This window comes from Lactuca serriola, chromosome 1, assembly GCF_051521515.1.
Source record: "Lactuca serriola cultivar US96UC23 chromosome 1, Lser_US96UC23_V15, whole genome shotgun sequence".
NCBI lineage: Eukaryota > Viridiplantae > Streptophyta > Magnoliopsida > Asterales > Asteraceae > Lactuca > Lactuca serriola.
In genome coordinates, this window is record NC_136408.1 from 58,623,462 (window position 1) to 58,640,847 (window position 17,386).

A 17,386-nucleotide genomic window follows, 5' to 3' on the forward strand; every position below is an offset into this window, starting at 1 on the left:
GCGCTTATTTCTCCTGATCTCTTTTCTCTATTGGGCTAAAAGAATTATTATATAATTAATTTCGGGGAGGGGGAGGGGGTAGGGCTGTTTATTTTATTCCTCAATTATATCTAGAGAATTCTGTGTATTGCTCTATTATTTATGTGGGAAAATGACTTACGAGCCCAACAAAGTTTCCAAAACGACCTCAATCATGTTTTGTCTGTTCAAAAAAACACAACGAACTTAACCTTTTGTCTAAAAAAGTCTAACTAAGTTACACTTTCCTGAAAGTCAAATAAGAGAAACAGATTACGTGGCTTATTACCGTATCGGGAAAATGACTTGTCAGACCAACGAAGTTTCCAAAACATTTAAAAAAACTTCAATCATGTTTTGACTGTTAAAAAAAAACAATGAACTTAAACAAAACAAAATTGGGATTTTTTTAAACGGTTTGGAACTTTGTTGGACTTTTTAGACAAAATGTTAAGTTCATGGGGTTTTTTTGAACAGAAAAAAACATGACTGAGGTTTTTTGAATGATTTGGAAACTTCGTTGGTCTTTTAAGTCATTTTCCCTATTTATGTAGTGGATTTTATTCGGCCGAAGTAGTCACATGCTTGTTACTCTCGTTTTGAGGGGTTTTACATGCTAAAATTGTTGTGTCACATTATGGTTTCTTGTTTTATGTTTTGAGTTGTTTTTTATTGCACATTTTACATCCTCAATGATTCATTCAAGATGGGAAGGTTTTTCAAAACTACATTAGATTATGCATTAGTTACTTAATCCTTTGTGGCTTTTCTTTACATCAGTGGTATCAAAGTCATTAGTTATTGTTATGTGGGTTGACTTGTTTGATCAAGGGTAGCTAACATAAGTAAAATGATTGATTCGAATTATTCTAATTGTCAACGTTTGAAAATAAGGGATAATGGACCTACTTTGTGGTATATTCATTAAGGACCTCACTTATGATAATGTTTTGAGTTGTATTAGTGGGGATACATGCACAGACTTTGTAGGAAGGGGTTTAGAAGTTATATACTCGAAAGACCAGGAACAATTACTATTCTTGATTAAACAGATGATACATTGAAATACCATGATAAAGCTTTTATCATTGATTATTTGCATGCATTTCATGGAACTATCAATTAGCTTATGGAAAGGGGTAAGAACGCTAAAGAGAGATCCAACGTTTATGGCTCCTTTGTACTTTACTACGTTGTTGGGAAGTTTCATGACATCATTGTCCAACTTTTCACTAGATGTTGGCATTCTCATGCAATTGTATAAAGGTATTATTTTAAACGGACAGATGAAAGAAGTCACACGGCTTCTCTTCACAGTTAGATTTCATGGTCACAAAAGCCACATGACAGAAGTCGAAACAGAGGACCGAGAAATAGAAGGAAACATCATAGCATTCCAAAAGAAAGGTTTTCAATACTGCATTTCTAGAGAAATTTTAGGGTTCATCACATAAAGATTAAAAAATAAATAAATAAAATATCTTTGTATTTTAACTATTATAAAACTTTATTTTCATTTCTTTTTGTTATATAAATTGTATTTTAAAATTCTAACCAGTTATAACTATGTCTCCAAACATAAAACAATTTCCATGTAGAAATATTTTTCAAAGTACGGTATCTAATATGAAAAAAAAAGTGAAGGGTGATGCTATAATTTGGACACTTTCAAATGATGAGGTAAGTTTTTTTGAAAACTTAAAGTTTATGAGAACTCAAAAACTCTTAATTCGCTCATCATTTCCATATATATATATATATATATATATATATATATATATATATATATATATATATATATATATATATATATATATATATATATTGGAAATGTGCATGCATGCACATTTATGTTTTCTATCTTTTTATTTTTACGTTTTCAAGTTGCGATTCTTTTAAACGTTGTTACAAGAGTCTCATTGTTGTGTTGGTTTTGAAAATTTTGGAAAAAAAAAAGAAAGAAACACTAAATGGGCATACATGCACATATATGAACATTCAAACGTGCTTATATGCACATTTCAAAAAAAAAATTGGCATTTCTTTTGCATGCATCTGTCTTAGGCACTCGTCCAGGAGTCCAATGATAGTCTTGATTTTGAAAATTGATAAGCTGATTAAGAGTTCACATAAATCTTTTAATTCTCGCAATAACTTAACCCTTCAAATGATAATGATTTAATAAGGAAAATATTTAAAATATATATAATACCGTTGTAACATCCATAAAAATAATACCAAATTTAAACTTTTTCAAAACATTTCAAAACCATTAACCATTACAAAACTTGTTTTCAAAATAGTATAATATCATAGTATCCCAGAAATAAGTCATAAACATGAGAAGTTGTACGATCATGCATTTGCCTTCACGTGATCATCTGATGTACCTGAAACAAAAACTGAAACTGTAAGCCCAAAGATTAGTGAGTTGCCCAAAAATACTGATACACTACAAATAACAGCATGTACTGGGTCCACAACTTTATAGACTAGATTACCCCTGGGCCCACAGTGTGAGTCTGGATTACCTTCCGGGCCTATAGATCACATCTGGATTGCCACCGAGTCCACAGTACAAGTCTGGTATGCCCTACCCGGCCCTCAGCTCGTATCTGGAATGCTCCCGAGCCTACAGTACGAGTCTGGCATGCCATACACGACCCTCAGCTCGTATCTGGCATGCCCCGCCCGACCGTCAGCTCATATCAGGAATACCCTAAGGTTTTTTGGCTACTGCACGGAGCAGTACAACCTCAACCCAACCTACATAATATGTTGACATATAACATAACTAATACGCATACAGATAATCACATAATAGTACAGGTAGTCCTACAGATCTACCAAATTGGCATAACAACTATCATGCAACACTATTTCATACTCAACATACTACCAACTGCTAGGATAACATATCCAATGGGCCGACGTTGGTGCCTTCGACCCCTTAGTATAGTGAGGATAACTCACCTCACAACTGTCGAATCGAAGTAATCAACTCAAACTCTCGAACCACTGCCACGAACTTCACCACCTATATTTTCCATAAGACCATTTCCATAGATTTACAATTTACCAAAATACCCCAGAAGTCAACTTGTCAACCCTTGGTCAAAGTCCAAGTCAATGGTCAAGGTCAACAGTCCATGTTGACCCGACTCATCGAGTCCTTCCTGAACTCGAGAAGTCGTGAAACCCCTAGTTGATTCGTCTAGTTTCCCTGAAACTCGTCGAGTTCATGCATGTCCATATGTTGGGAAAACCCTAGTTGACTCGCCGAGTCACTCTACTGACTCGTCGAGTCCATGCAGAAATCTTTACATGATAATCTTCATCGAACTCGCCGAGTTGGCCATGCAACTTGTCGAGTCCCTTCAGTCCTTTCTCCATCCAGACGATTTTTAAGTCACTTTAAGCTCCATAATGCAGATCTAAGCTCCTAAGGCATACTTCTTACATAAAGTTGCAAATTTTACGTACATGCAAGGTGATAATGGCCCAAATCAAGCTAAAGAAAGGTTCTAAGGATGAAGAAGGTATTAACTCACTAAAGGATGAAACTTTATGATCCTATAGACCAAGATAAGCCTAGATCTGAAGTTGCAACTTCAGATCACACCTAATACCCACAATAACATATCAACATTGCCAGAATGGCCCTAATATCTTACATACATAGATCTAGATAGAAGAAGGTCAAGGTAACAACTTGTTACCTTAAAAACGATGCTAAGATGAAGAAGAACTCGGATCAGCAGCCTTCCTCTTGTTCCAAGCTTGAGTACTTCTAGATCTTCCTTCCATAATCTACCATAAAGCTTAATATCACACAAAAAGAGGGAAAATTAGCGATTTAGGGTTTCTGGACTCACAAGGGGCTGTAAGGGAGGCTAATGACCCTTTAAATATGGTGCAAAACCCCAGAAATTATGGTTTCATCCTCCAGCTCCAACTCGTCGAGGCATGTCTCCGACTCGGCGAGTTGGCCATTTAAACACGTGGCCCCGAAAGTTCCTAAACGATGATTCAGGGCATCCAACTCGTCGAGTAGACCTTCCAATATGAAAAAAATAAAGCTGTAAAATTAATACCTGAGAGTTGGAGCGTTACAACCATAACAAAAAAGGATATAAAATACTATTCACAATAAATAAATAAAGGAAATCGGAAAGTATGTTATTATTTTACAATTAAGTAATTAACAGGATTATTCAATAATAGGGTGTTGTTTGTTGTTTGTTTGCAGATCTTCTTGGTCTCTTCGCAACATTAGTCTTCACAAATTGTTTGTTTTTTTTAAGACTACAGACTTAAAAATGTTTGGCGCAGATGTGGATCATAGTCTTCTAAATCTTCAGACATCTTCTAACCTAAAACACACACACACACACACACACATATATATATATATATATATATATATATAGTTTTTTTTAATTTAAATTTATTCCAACCTTATTAATGATAAACAATTTGGAAAAAAAAAAAAGTTACAATACTATAAAAAAAAGTTCGACGAAACAAACATGATATTTTTGACAAATTTATAAATAAAAATTTATTACAATAATGATCGTTGAAGTTATTTATATAAATATGAAAATAAATCATAATATATTTTTATATTTTGTATGCCAAATTTTATAAAACATTATTTAATACAGTATCGTTAATTTATTGAGAAAATATTTATGGTACGTTTTTAATTGATTTAATTGAAAAAAAATCGAAGTTTATTTTTATTCATTTATGTATCAAATTCTTTGATTCCTAATTACAATGTTTAGGTATAATTTGCAACCAAAATTGTTGGTTTTTATCAAATATATACGTTAATTCGTATCATTTTTATTTTTATTTTTTATACAGTAATACATAAAGTTGATCTAGATTTGTTAATTATTTATAACAAAGTTATAAAAATATAAAAAATTACTTTGAAGTTTAAAAAAAAATAGTTTATTTAGATTTTATTTTATTTTAGTAGCCTACAGATGTTAAAAAACAAAAAAAAAAAACTTCTTTTTTTAGACTGCAGACGTTGGATCCACCTTTTCAACTGCACAGGTCTATAGATATGGTCTGCAGACTACAGACATTTTATCTTAGAAAAAACAAATAGCATCTAAATATGTTAGATCTAATATCAATAGTCAAAGTCCCTATGAAACTTTGACCGTTATTAGATATTGCAATTTTTTCTCAAAAAAAAACAAATAGTATGTTAGATCTAATATCAATAGTCAAAGTCCCTATGAAACTTTGACCGTCTAATATCAATAGTCAACCATTTTAATGCTTCATTTCTATGATAATACATTTGTAACTAACATGAACACTCTTAGTTTGCCGCCAAATGATGCTTTTTCATACTACAGTTTGAACGAATGTAGGAAACAATTTCAAGTTGGGCCGTTTCTTGTTGGCTCCTTTTTAGTTTTTCCTATGAGAAATTGTACCAAAAAATAAAACTAAATTACAAAGAGGATTACACTTTGGAGGTTAGGGTTCATGTACTTTGCTCTTATAGTAATCACAATAACCAAAGTCCAAACTACAAAGAAGATTATGCCTAAACATTTCTTATGGATCTTCACCTTCTTACGATGCACTAGGCCACTTATACAAATATACAATACTTATAAATGCGATTGGGCCCATAAAATGAAATATTGGGCAACAAAATTTGATTCAACCATCTACACATTTTGAACATCATCAACTTCTCATTTCAAACGAATTTCCCTCCCGATTTGTGAACCATTGAATTGTCCTTTTTGCCATCGGCAACCAAACGCTTTGTAACTTCATATCTTTCGCATTACTAGCCCAATATGAACTTCTTGTTTCTCTAAATCTTGAGACATTTGTAATCTCTGACATTGACCTCTTCTGCATACCATCTGCCTCCTCGTCCGTCTGAAACCTAGGAAACTGCAAATTCGAAATCGATGTTTCGCCACTATCAAGGGTTTTAGCAACCTTGGATTCATATAATCTTCTTCTTTCCATATCCTCCTTAAACTTCATCGCTTGTTCAACATCTATTTCAAATCTCCCACTACCCGAAGGTGAGAAATGCTTCTTTGAAACCTCATTAAGCATCTTCGAGTTCAAAAACATTAAGTCTGAGGAATTCACATCACTCCACCGACTTTTGCAAACAATGTCGGATACAATGATCCTATGTTTGAACTTATCCAACATTTGATCTCCATATTGAATTAAGACATCTTCTTTAGGACTCTTTGCAAATTTCCTAAAGCTATTTCCTATACTAAACCTCGATGACCTAGAAGAACCATCGTGTTCCCTCTTAACAAACACTTCAAGATTATTAAAACCCTCGTCTTGCGTATACCTTAAACTATTTGTGCATGTGAAATTTGTGATATCGGATAAAACAAATTTATACCTACAAAGAGGACAACTAGAGTGACTTTCTAGCCATTGATCGATGCAATTCATATGAAACGCATGCCTACACTTAGGCAATAACCTTAAAACCTCCGAATCTTCAAACTTCGATAAGCACACTACACACTCTAGCCCTTCTTTTGATCCTTTAAGTGATGAGAATCTAAAAAAGGGCAAAGATTCGATTGCTTTTTTGTCAATCCCAGAAAACCGTGACCTTGAGCTAGGAAGTTGATGAGGGATTTGTTGAAGTACATCCGATTGACAGAATTTCATGCAAGCGAGTACAAGAAATGTTAAACAAAACATCGTGCATAGTACCCCGATGACAATAACAACACTTGGATGCACAGCACGCATGCGCCCTGAATTTGAATCGGTTGAATTTTGTTGTGCGAAAACATTGGGAAAGAAGAAGATGGATATAAAGATAAGGGGTTTGATCAATCTTGTGTGATTCATTCAAGAAATTTGGAGTTCTTGGAGAAAATTGGAGTGTTGTTTTTGTGAAGTTTCTGTTCATTTTAATCAAATGTGGTCTCTTTCAAGAAAGTTTAATTTAATGGAATATTAGTATGGAAAAGTAATCGTATGGTCCATGTTGGAGGGGGTTGTTCCTTTGTTTTATATATTGGCCGCCTTTTGTCTTGTCGGTAAGTCACCACTCGCATCATTATTGAATGGAATTATCGTTTCTTACAAATGGCATACAGTTTGGTTTTAGTTGTTTATAATGTTATTATTGTTAAATACATTTCTGGACACAAGATGTTCAGAAATAAAAATAATAATGGTTCTTACAGATAAAAAGGAGTAATTGTTTGAATATCTTTTGAATACCACGCTCGACATTCAAGAATAAACTAACTTGTAACAATTACTTGGGACATTATTTGTCTTGTCGTTATGCCACCATTCGCATCTAAAAATGAATGGATTTTATCTTTTTCTAACAAATGGCTTACATTTCGGTTTTACTTGTTTTTAATATAAATACATTTTTTGGGAACCAACACATAATGTTAAGATATAAAATTTATGATGGTTCTTATAAATTTAAAAAAGAAATAAAAAAAAAAGTAATTCATTTTGGGGAAGTTCCCTTACATCTATAAGAATTTATAAGAAAGGTTCGTATATTATAAAGTCATTTGATAGATTTCGAATATTTTTTCAGGATATACGAAAAGAACAAGAGACAATATAAAATTCAAATTGTTCATATTAGTTTCTAATTGGTTTTTAGTTATGAAACTTTTCATAGTGAACAGAATTTTGTTTTTCGTTTTGTTTGTATTGTGTCCCAAAATATGTTATATAGGCCTTTTACACCTTTGTACACGAATATAACATTTAAAAAAAAGGAATAGGACTTTAAATGTACTTCGAATTTCTTATTCTGTGTGTCAAAACTTTAAAACCCTTCGAAATATTTCAAAAACATGATGAAAAAAATGAGAAGAATTTACTTTTGTTATACCTTATGTTCCAAAAAAAATCCACATGATGAAAAAAAATGAGAAGAATTTACTTTTGTTATACCTTATGTTCGAAAAAAAGTCCCCATCATACGAAAAATAATTTAGAGAAAACTAGAGGGAACAGTTTCAAAATTAAGTATCTTATATTAAAAATCCTACGACTTTAAATAGGGAGGCCACAATAATGAACATGAAACTCTATTTAGTTCAAAACTAGCAAAGTTTCGAAGTAATGACCATTTTAACATTTTATTAAAATGATGATCAAATTATTTTATGTATAATATAATTACTAGAAAGGATCATTTGGTGAATATCCCTTTCTTAATCATATTAACTTATGACCAAAATTAATGAACTTGAAAATCTATGTAGTTCAAAACTAGCAAAGTTTCGAAGTAATGATGATCATTTTATATATATAATTACGAAAAATGATCATTTGGTGAATATCCCTTTCGCCTATCATTAATTTATGACCAAAATTCATATTATATAAATTCATTTGATGTCGAATACCAAAATGGACCACAAGATGGACCCTAAAATATATAAGGACAAGTAGAAGAAATATTGTGACCCCATGGATTAAATATATCGTATATCTTTAAATCTTTAATTAAACAAACACGAGAAATGACTGGACATATATTCCACTAGATATTAATAACATTATCTAAAATTGTTTTTTCACAAAACCAAAATATATTGATTTAAAATTATATTATAGACCAAAACTAAAAATTTTAGTAATCTAACTCAAAACTATTTCAATATAACATGAACAAAAACAATATAATACTCGTCTTAAAGAGTATTTAAGTTCAAAATTCAAGCCCTTGATAATGAACAAAAAAACGTACAAAGAATTAATAATTATACATTCAATTGCATTAAAAAGGTCTTAATTAAGCTGCTTTAGATGAGTCATTCCCGGGTTTCAATTTTAAGTTGTTTCTGATAAAATCAGACAATTCAGCTGCAGCAGGGCGTCCCAATTTTAGACAGCTGAAATAATCATCCACTGTATGCAAACATAAATTAGATTAAAACAAAAACATATCAAAATTATTATTCTTACATTTGTTGACATGGATAAAATTCGATGAGATCTATGAATGAATAGATAGACACCTGTCATTACGCCATGTGTCACGGATGTAAGAATCCCATGTTCCATTATTTCACCTTCTGATTTTAATGAACCTTCCGGAAGAACAGAAGCTATAGAATTTGGGAACACCAAATATACAAATGACTTCACTTTCTGTTATTAAAAAAAAAAAAAAAAAATCCATTATTATTGGTGCCTAAAGTTATCAAGTATTTCAATTAATAGACAATGGTAAAAAACCTGTTCTTCAATCTTGCTTGGGTCAAGTAAAATTTGACCATTTTCAGACATACAACAACATATTGCAACTACAAAAAGTCAAAAACAAATAAACGAAGTTTAAAAATCGAAGCTTCCAATATATACAGAAAACAAAAAAGTTTATTGAACTTGTTCATGAGTTTATCTTACTAGCAAGATGCTTTAATGGAGTCCCAGCATCTACTAGAGCAGCACAAGCTGCATTTATTGCACATGGAAGAAGCTAAAGGAAACTAGGTCAAGAAATCCATAGATATGTAAATTGAGTTCTATGATAGATAATAATCATAGGAAAAAGATTACTAACATAAGCAAAAGCAACAAGGAAAAAAGATTAAAGGATACAGCACCATCATCATTGACAACTTGAATGACAATTGAAGTTGTTGTATTGGGATGAACATTCAAGAGGCAGATGCTTTGTAAGGTCTTCTTCATCACCATTTCATATTCCCTCTCTGGTTTCCCTATTTTGCAATAGTTTGTAATTTGTATTAACTTTTTTATTCAAAAATTAGCACCATGGAGAAAATGCTAAAGGAACGAGATTCGTATAGATTACAGATGCATGAACAAGAGAAAAAAACTCACCACTCTGTCCGGTTTTTGGTTTCCAAATGATTTCAATGCAGGCCTTTTCAGGGTTTTCGTTTTTCCTAGTTCCAGCTTTGGGCCCATAAACAGCAGCAATAACCTTTGTGTCACCTGATTCCAGATAAAAAAAAGCATCATTCAGAAGTAAGAAAAGAAGATTAGCGAAAGAAACATAAAACCCTAATATTGTTCCAGAATGAGAATCACATTTGTGTAGAACCCCAGCATTCACAAGTTTATAAACACTAGCGAGATGCAATATGAATCTTCTTGAAATTTCGGAAATGAAACCGAATTGCAGAACTGAAGGAGTAGTGAGAGAGGGGAAGAAGTACCTTGAGCCCAGCTAGCGGAGCCATGAGCACGGTGGAGTATGCCTCGAGTACAGGCCACCGGTCTTCGTTGATTAGGGGCCCGCCCATCTGCTCTATCAACTTCCATAATCGCCGATGAATTGACAAATGAAATACAATTTTGCAGAGGAAGTGGTCGTTAACTTTAGGGGTTAGGGTTTATGCCTACCAGGTGCTTTTCGAACAGCGACCAAACTGCGTAAGTGCGATCAATAATATTCCGATTATATTTTGTGTATTACATTCGGTCCATTCGGTTTACACTTTACATTAAATCGCAACTTCATTTAAAATTGTCATAATTTATGAAAAAATCTCAAATTAAAATTTATTTATGAAAAAAAAAATTAACGTTAAAACTTACGATTTGACACCTTATAGTCAATTTACCGGTTTCATTAGTTGTTTCGTTAAATATTTTATAATTATTTTAAATTATTTTTATCAGTTGAATATTATACATATATTTTAAAACTTAAATCATCATCTATATTATTTATAAATTTTCAAAATATTATATGTAACTAGATTATTATTTTAATTGATTTTTAGTAACATCATATGTGCAGATGTTTTTGGCGAATTCTTTTGATCAAAATTCTGAACACAAAAATATTTCTTACAAGTTTATCTTTCCCTTTTAAGAACAAAAACATGACATGTGAAACTTTTCATATAGATAACAAGATTAGGGTGCAAACGAGCCAAGCCGAGCCCAAGCCTGGTCAGGCTCGGCTCGGGCTTGTAACATCCCAAAATACGACCCAAAAATTTTTGTTTAATCATTACTAAAATCATTAAATCAATACCATAAAATAGAACCCATACGTTAATGTATCCAAAACCATAACAAAGTATCACAAGAAAATTGTATCAAGGCTGTATCAAATCATGTCAATGAAAAGCTAATCAACTCCCATGACAAAAACTGAAGTTGTGGTGTGTGCGATGTCATCATCCCGAGCTCTTCCCTTTACTTGCGGATGTACCTGAAACCAAGACGAAACCAAGACTGAAATTGTAAGCACGAAGCTTAGTGAGCTCCCCCAAACTACCACATACCATACAATAACATATAAACACATATTGGGCCTTGCCCACTGCATCGGACCGAAGTTCGGAAACTGCATCAGATCGAAGTCCGGAACTAACCAGGGCCTTGCCCATTGCTTCGGACAGAAACCCGGAAACTGCATCGGACCAAAGTCCTGAACTAACTGGGACCTTGTCGCCTGCATCGGACCAAAGTTCGGAACTAACTGCATCGGACCGAAATCCGGAACTGACTAGGACCTTGTCCCTTGCATCGTACCGAAGTCCGGAAACTGACTGAGCATAACATAAACATATCAACTAGCATAAGCACATATACTGCATACTGCATCGGACCGAAGTCCGGAACACACAATACAAAACATACTTGAATCACAAAGACATCAAGCAATCAACTACTGCATCGGACCGAGGTCCGGAACTACTACTAACTAAACGAGCCGGCATTGTGGCCGTAGACCCGTTCCTACTGGAAGGAAGACTCACATCGTAGTCTAGCTGCTGAATGAACTGCTCTGGAATCTGTCTGTTGCTGCTCCGGTTTCACCCCGGCTACAATTTCCATAAGTACACTCAATCAAATACTGATAACTATACTGAGGGTAAAATGACTATTTTACCCCTGGTCAAAGTGAACCTCTTGGTCAAAGTCAACATACAGTTGACCTGACTCGTCGAGTTGGCACACTAACTCGTCGAGTCCCTACTCTCATTTCTCAATTCTGCTCGCTACTACTCGTTGAGTTTGGCATAGACTCGACGAGTTCCTCTTTGATACAAACACTTAGTCAATCTGCATCCAACTCGCCGAGTTGTATGAACAACTCGTTGAGTTCTCCTTCATCATATGAACACTCCAACTGGGACTCGCCGAGTTGTATGAACAACTCGCCGAGTATTTTCTTGGGATATGAAGATTGCCTTGGACTCGTCGAGTCAGAGCATTGACTCGCCGAGTCCCTCCATGAATGAGTCCGGTCTCCGACTCACTGAGTCCACCTAAAACTCACTGGTTCCACTCAACATAAAACATAGAAGGGGGAAACTCGAGGACTCGCGACCCGACTCGCCGAGTCTGAAGAACGACTCGCCGAGTCGGTTGCATGCAACTTCTATACAATCGATTTTTCTCAAAACCACTGCATACAATTTATAGATCTGAGTTTCTAAGGCTTGTTTACCACGTAAAGTTTCCAACTTTACATGTACATATGCATGAAAAGGGATTTAAAGGCTCAAAAGACACTTAAAAGAGTAGATCTAGGGTTTTCATGCAAAATGGCTCCATAAAGGTGGTAGATCCGAGCTTTTGAAGCTTAAACCCAGCTAGATCCACTGGCTATTCAACTCAATACGATTTCTCCATTACAATCAAGCTAGGGAGTGGATAACAATGGCCTAAATGGGATTTCTAATGGAAGATCAACATAGAAATAGAAGAGATTCGGATTATACCTCAACAAACTCTGGATTGGACTCTAGATCTTTGCTTCTCACCTTCCCTTTTAGTCCTTCCTTCTTTCTTTTCTCCAAACTTCAAAAGATACACAAGATATGCTCAAAATGCCCAAATAATGGCTAGGGTTTGCTAAATGACGTACTGAGGGTGAAGGAGGCGAGTTTGGGGCTCATAACATGGTTTATATAGGATGCAAAACCCGTGGATCTAAGGTTTCTTCCAGACTGGCGGACTCGGCGAGTCCAGGATATGGACTCGCCGAGTTGCCAACTTAAACGTGCTCAATATCTCGACTCTACTCGGCGAGTCGGGCCTACAACTCACCGAGTCCCAGCTAAAAAAATGCAAAAATACTTAGATTAAAAATACATACCAGGAACCAGGTGTTACAGGGCTCGTTTAAGTTATACAAGGCTCGAGCTCGACTTAATTCGAGCTTTCTTTTACTGAGTTCGGCTCGAGCTCGTAAAGAGTTATACAAGCTCGGCTCGGGCTCGGCTCGTTTGTCATTTGATGTGCCTAAATAAACTTAAGCACAACTCAAGCTCATTAAGAAGCTTGTTTGCTAATACCCGAAATCCATAATTTCTCAAATATGTTTTTATTTTAATATAAGAAAATAATAATAAATTATATTATATAAAGGCTCGTTTAGGCTCGCGAGCCTAATCGAGCTTAGTGACATAGGCTCAAGCTCGAACTCGTTTAATAAACGAGTTTAATATTAAACTCGAGCTCGGCTCGGGCTCGTTAAAGACCGGTTTCGATTCGAGCTTTTAACGAACCGATCCCGAGTAGCTCGCGAGTAGTTTGGCTCATTTGCACCCCTAGACAAGATTCACTCTTTGTGTACCTCAAATCTACGAACAAATTATCATTATCCTTTAAGTGTCTAAAATTAAGAACAAAAAACTTCACGTACAAACTTACAAAATTTTGTAGTTTTCAAAAACATAATAGTTTAACTAACAAAAAGATTATATCGTTTAGATAAAGCATAGCTTCCAAAAACACAATAGTTTAAGTAACAAAAAAAACATTTAAAATGACAAATTATCGCAAGCATTAATTCCTTCTTTTTGAGATGAATGTTTCACTTGAATCCAAGCCTTGAGATCTAAGATTCTTCCATATCTTTTCACGGTATCCATACTCACCACATCTCTCATATACATATGTTATTTTTTAAACTTATATGATGACTTAATTCAATTTTTTTTTTCCTGTAGACTAGGTTGGCGCTTGAAAGTAGGCATATATATATATATATATATATATATATATATATATATATATATATATATATATATATATATATATATATATATATATAAAAGTTAGGTTCATGTGAGACGGCCTAATTTTGTGAGACCATAAGACGCAATCCTAGCCACTCATTTAGTAGATAAAACAAAAACATTTTAAAAATGCAAAATAATTGAAAATTTTCGAAATTTTTTTTACAATATTATTTTCGGAATATATATTTTCCAAAAAAAAATAAAAAAATACCAAAAAAATAAAAAATAAATACAAAAAAAAGTACATTTTTTACATATTTTAGTAGAATATTTATAATATTCTACATATCTTGCAAATCTAGTAGAATATTCAAAACATTCTAAAAATCATATTAAAAATGTACTATGTAATATTCTATTAGAATATTTCATATATTTTTCAAAAAAAAAACTGTAATTTTGTTTAGGTAAATAAAGTTCTGAAAATAATAATTAAAAAAGATTTTTTGGATTTTTTTATTTTATTTTGCATTATAAAATTATTCTTAGATTTGGTCTCACGGTCTAATAAAATTAGCATGGATATATATATATATATATATATAGTTATTTGAAAAAAAAAACCCTAAAATCAGAAAAATGCATAAAAAATACTTAGAGATTACAAAACTTTTTTTTTAATTTTTTTTTATAAAAAAAATCGCAGTTTTTTTAATAAATTCGCGGAAAAAAATAAAAAATCAATTTTTTTAAAAAAGTTTTAAAAAAAAAATCAGCGAAGTTATTTTAAAACGTGTGAATTTTTCATAAAAAAAATTTAAAAAAAAATTGTAATCTCTAAGTATTTTTTATGCATTTTTATGATTTTTAAGGTTTTTTGTTTTCCATAGAACCTAAACTTATATATATATATATATATATATATATATATATATATATATATATATATATATATATATATATATATATATATATATAGAGAGAGAGAGAGAGAGAGAGAGAGAGAACAAGGTTCTAAGTAACCTAAGACATGACTTGACGTTAATGTCAAGTCTCAAGCTTTTTTAAGCTGTGACGAGCCACATCAGAAAAATACATAAAAAATACTTAGAGATGACAAAGCTTTTTTTATTTTTTTTTTTATAAAAAAAAATCGCAGTTCTTTTAGTAAATTCGCTGAAAAAAATAAAAAATCATTTTTTTAAAAGTTTCAAAAAAAATCAGCGAATTTATTTTAAAACGTGTGACTTTCTCATAAAAAAATTTTAAAAAAAATTGTAATCTCTAAGTATTTTTTTTTATGCATTTTTATGATTTTTAAGGTTTTTTGTTTTGCATAGAACCTAAACTTTTATATATATATATATATATATATATATATATATATATATATATATATATATATATATATATGTATACACACACACATAGAGAGAGAGAGAGAACAAGGTTCTAAGTAACTTAAGACATGACTTGACGTTAATGTCAAGTCTCTAGCTTTTTTGAGTTTTGACGAGCAATATCATTTGTAAAGCGTGACTTAAAGCGATAATTTTTTATATAATTAATAGTTTTATATATCATTTCTACTATTATTCATGTGTATATACATATGTGACTTAATGCGGCATTTTGTCAAAGTTTAGTGGCAGATACAAGCCTTGGAGACCATGGCTAGATTTTTAGAACCTATATATATATATATATATATATATATATATATATATATATATATATATATATATATATATAGAGAGAGAGAGAGAGAGAGAGAGAGAGAAGATTAAATGAGAACAAAAAAAAGATTAAAAACCCTAGGAACCATTATTTTTAACTTATATTTAAAAGTAAGGAGTAATGTTATAAAAACCCTAAATTTTTAACGCGTGATTGGAAAAAGCCCTAATATTTTTTTTATTATTGCTATGACCAACTTTTTCGCAGAATTATCACTCTAGCCACTTCACGAGTTTTATGGTTAACTTGGTTTATTTTTTTACAAAATTAGTCCTAAAAACTACAAATTTGGTCCCTGGGGTTTGCAATAAATTACACCACATGGTGTTTTAACTTTATTTTTCGTTTTTTGATTACTTTATTTATTTTCGGTTTTTTTATAAATATATATATATATATATATATATTTTATTTTCTTTTTTTATATACTTTATTTATTTTCATTTTTTAATTTTTTTTCAACAATTTGATTTTTTTTATCTGTTTACCTTTTGTTTTCTATTTTTTTCCTATTTTAGTTATTTATGGTTTTTCTAATGTTTTTATTTACTTTGATTCAAGTAAACGAACTTGAATTCAATATAATTACTATAACAAGTTTTTTTATAGAGGCCGACTACTTTTTTTTAGTATATTATAAAATTGGAAAATATTATGTTGAATTTAATCTATTGATATCACACATAGAAATATGATTTAATTTGCAAGTTATATAATATATTGAAACACTAATTCTCAGTAAACAAGCTAATTTTTTTTAATTTTCCTTTTTTCGTAACATAAATATAATAGTACTAAGGAAAAAAAGAATAAAAAGAAAATAGGTTGGACCAAAATTACAAAATGTAAACATAACTATTTTATTTACTTGAATAAAAATAAAAAATTTACAAAAACTATAAGTTATCAAAATTGTAATATATTAATAAATTTTATATTTTTTTGAAAAAAGTCAATAAAAAGATAAAAATACAAAAAAAAATAAATAAATAAGAAAAAAATAAAAAAAAAATAAAAAGATGAAAAAATAAAATATAATACGAAAAGAAAAATGAGAAAACCTAAAAAAAACTCTAATATACTCTATATATATACACTAAAAAATAGAAAACAAAAGTTAAAAATGGTTAAAAAAAATTGTTGAAAATTAAAGTTAAAAAATGAAAATAAATAAAGTATATATATAAAAAGAAAATAAAAAATGTACCTATATTTATAAAAAAATCAAAAATAAATAAAGTATACAAAAATCGGAAAAAAAAAGTTAAAAACCATGTGGTGTAATTTTTTGCAAACCTCAAGGACTAAGTTTAAACTTTTTAGGACTAATTTGGCAAAAAATTTAATCAACTTAACCATGAAATTCTTTAAGTGGCCTAGAGTGATAATTGTGTGAGAAAGTTGTGGTCACAACAATACTAAAAAAAATATTAGTGTTTTTCTCAATTACGCGTTAAAAATTTAGGATTTTTATGATATTAGTCTTTAAAACTAAATATGTTATTTTCTCAATTATATATATCCACATGCGTTTGCAAACTTTATAAAAATATTTTTGTCCATTAAATGTTAAAAAATGAATGGCATCATCGTCAATAAAAGGAAATTTTAACCAATTTTTACAAACATATCACCGGATCTCATTTTTAGATCTA

The 17,386-nt window shown here is 31.4% G+C and overlaps 1 protein-coding gene and 1 pseudogene across 1 annotated transcript; both read right to left on the reverse strand.

Annotated features, from left to right (window-relative positions):
* Positions 1–5,474: 5,474 nt before the first annotated feature.
* LOC145089238 (E3 ubiquitin-protein ligase ATL42 pseudogene) lies at positions 5,475–6,991 on the reverse strand (annotated as a pseudogene).
* Positions 6,992–8,736: 1,745 nt separating this feature from the next.
* On the reverse strand, positions 8,737–10,454 carry LOC145089242 (Ribosomal protein S5 domain 2-like superfamily protein). Its single transcript, XM_079027706.1, has 7 exons — positions 10,224–10,454; positions 9,886–9,999; positions 9,640–9,761; positions 9,445–9,517; positions 9,274–9,341; positions 9,054–9,186; positions 8,737–8,943 (listed from the first exon to the last, which is right to left on the reverse strand). Exons 1-7 carry the CDS (start codon positions 10,327–10,329, stop codon positions 8,828–8,830), a joined length of 732 nt encoding a protein of 243 aa, XP_078883832.1. The 5' UTR covers positions 10,330–10,454; the 3' UTR covers positions 8,737–8,827.
* Between the last annotated feature and the right edge of the window lie 6,932 nt (positions 10,455–17,386).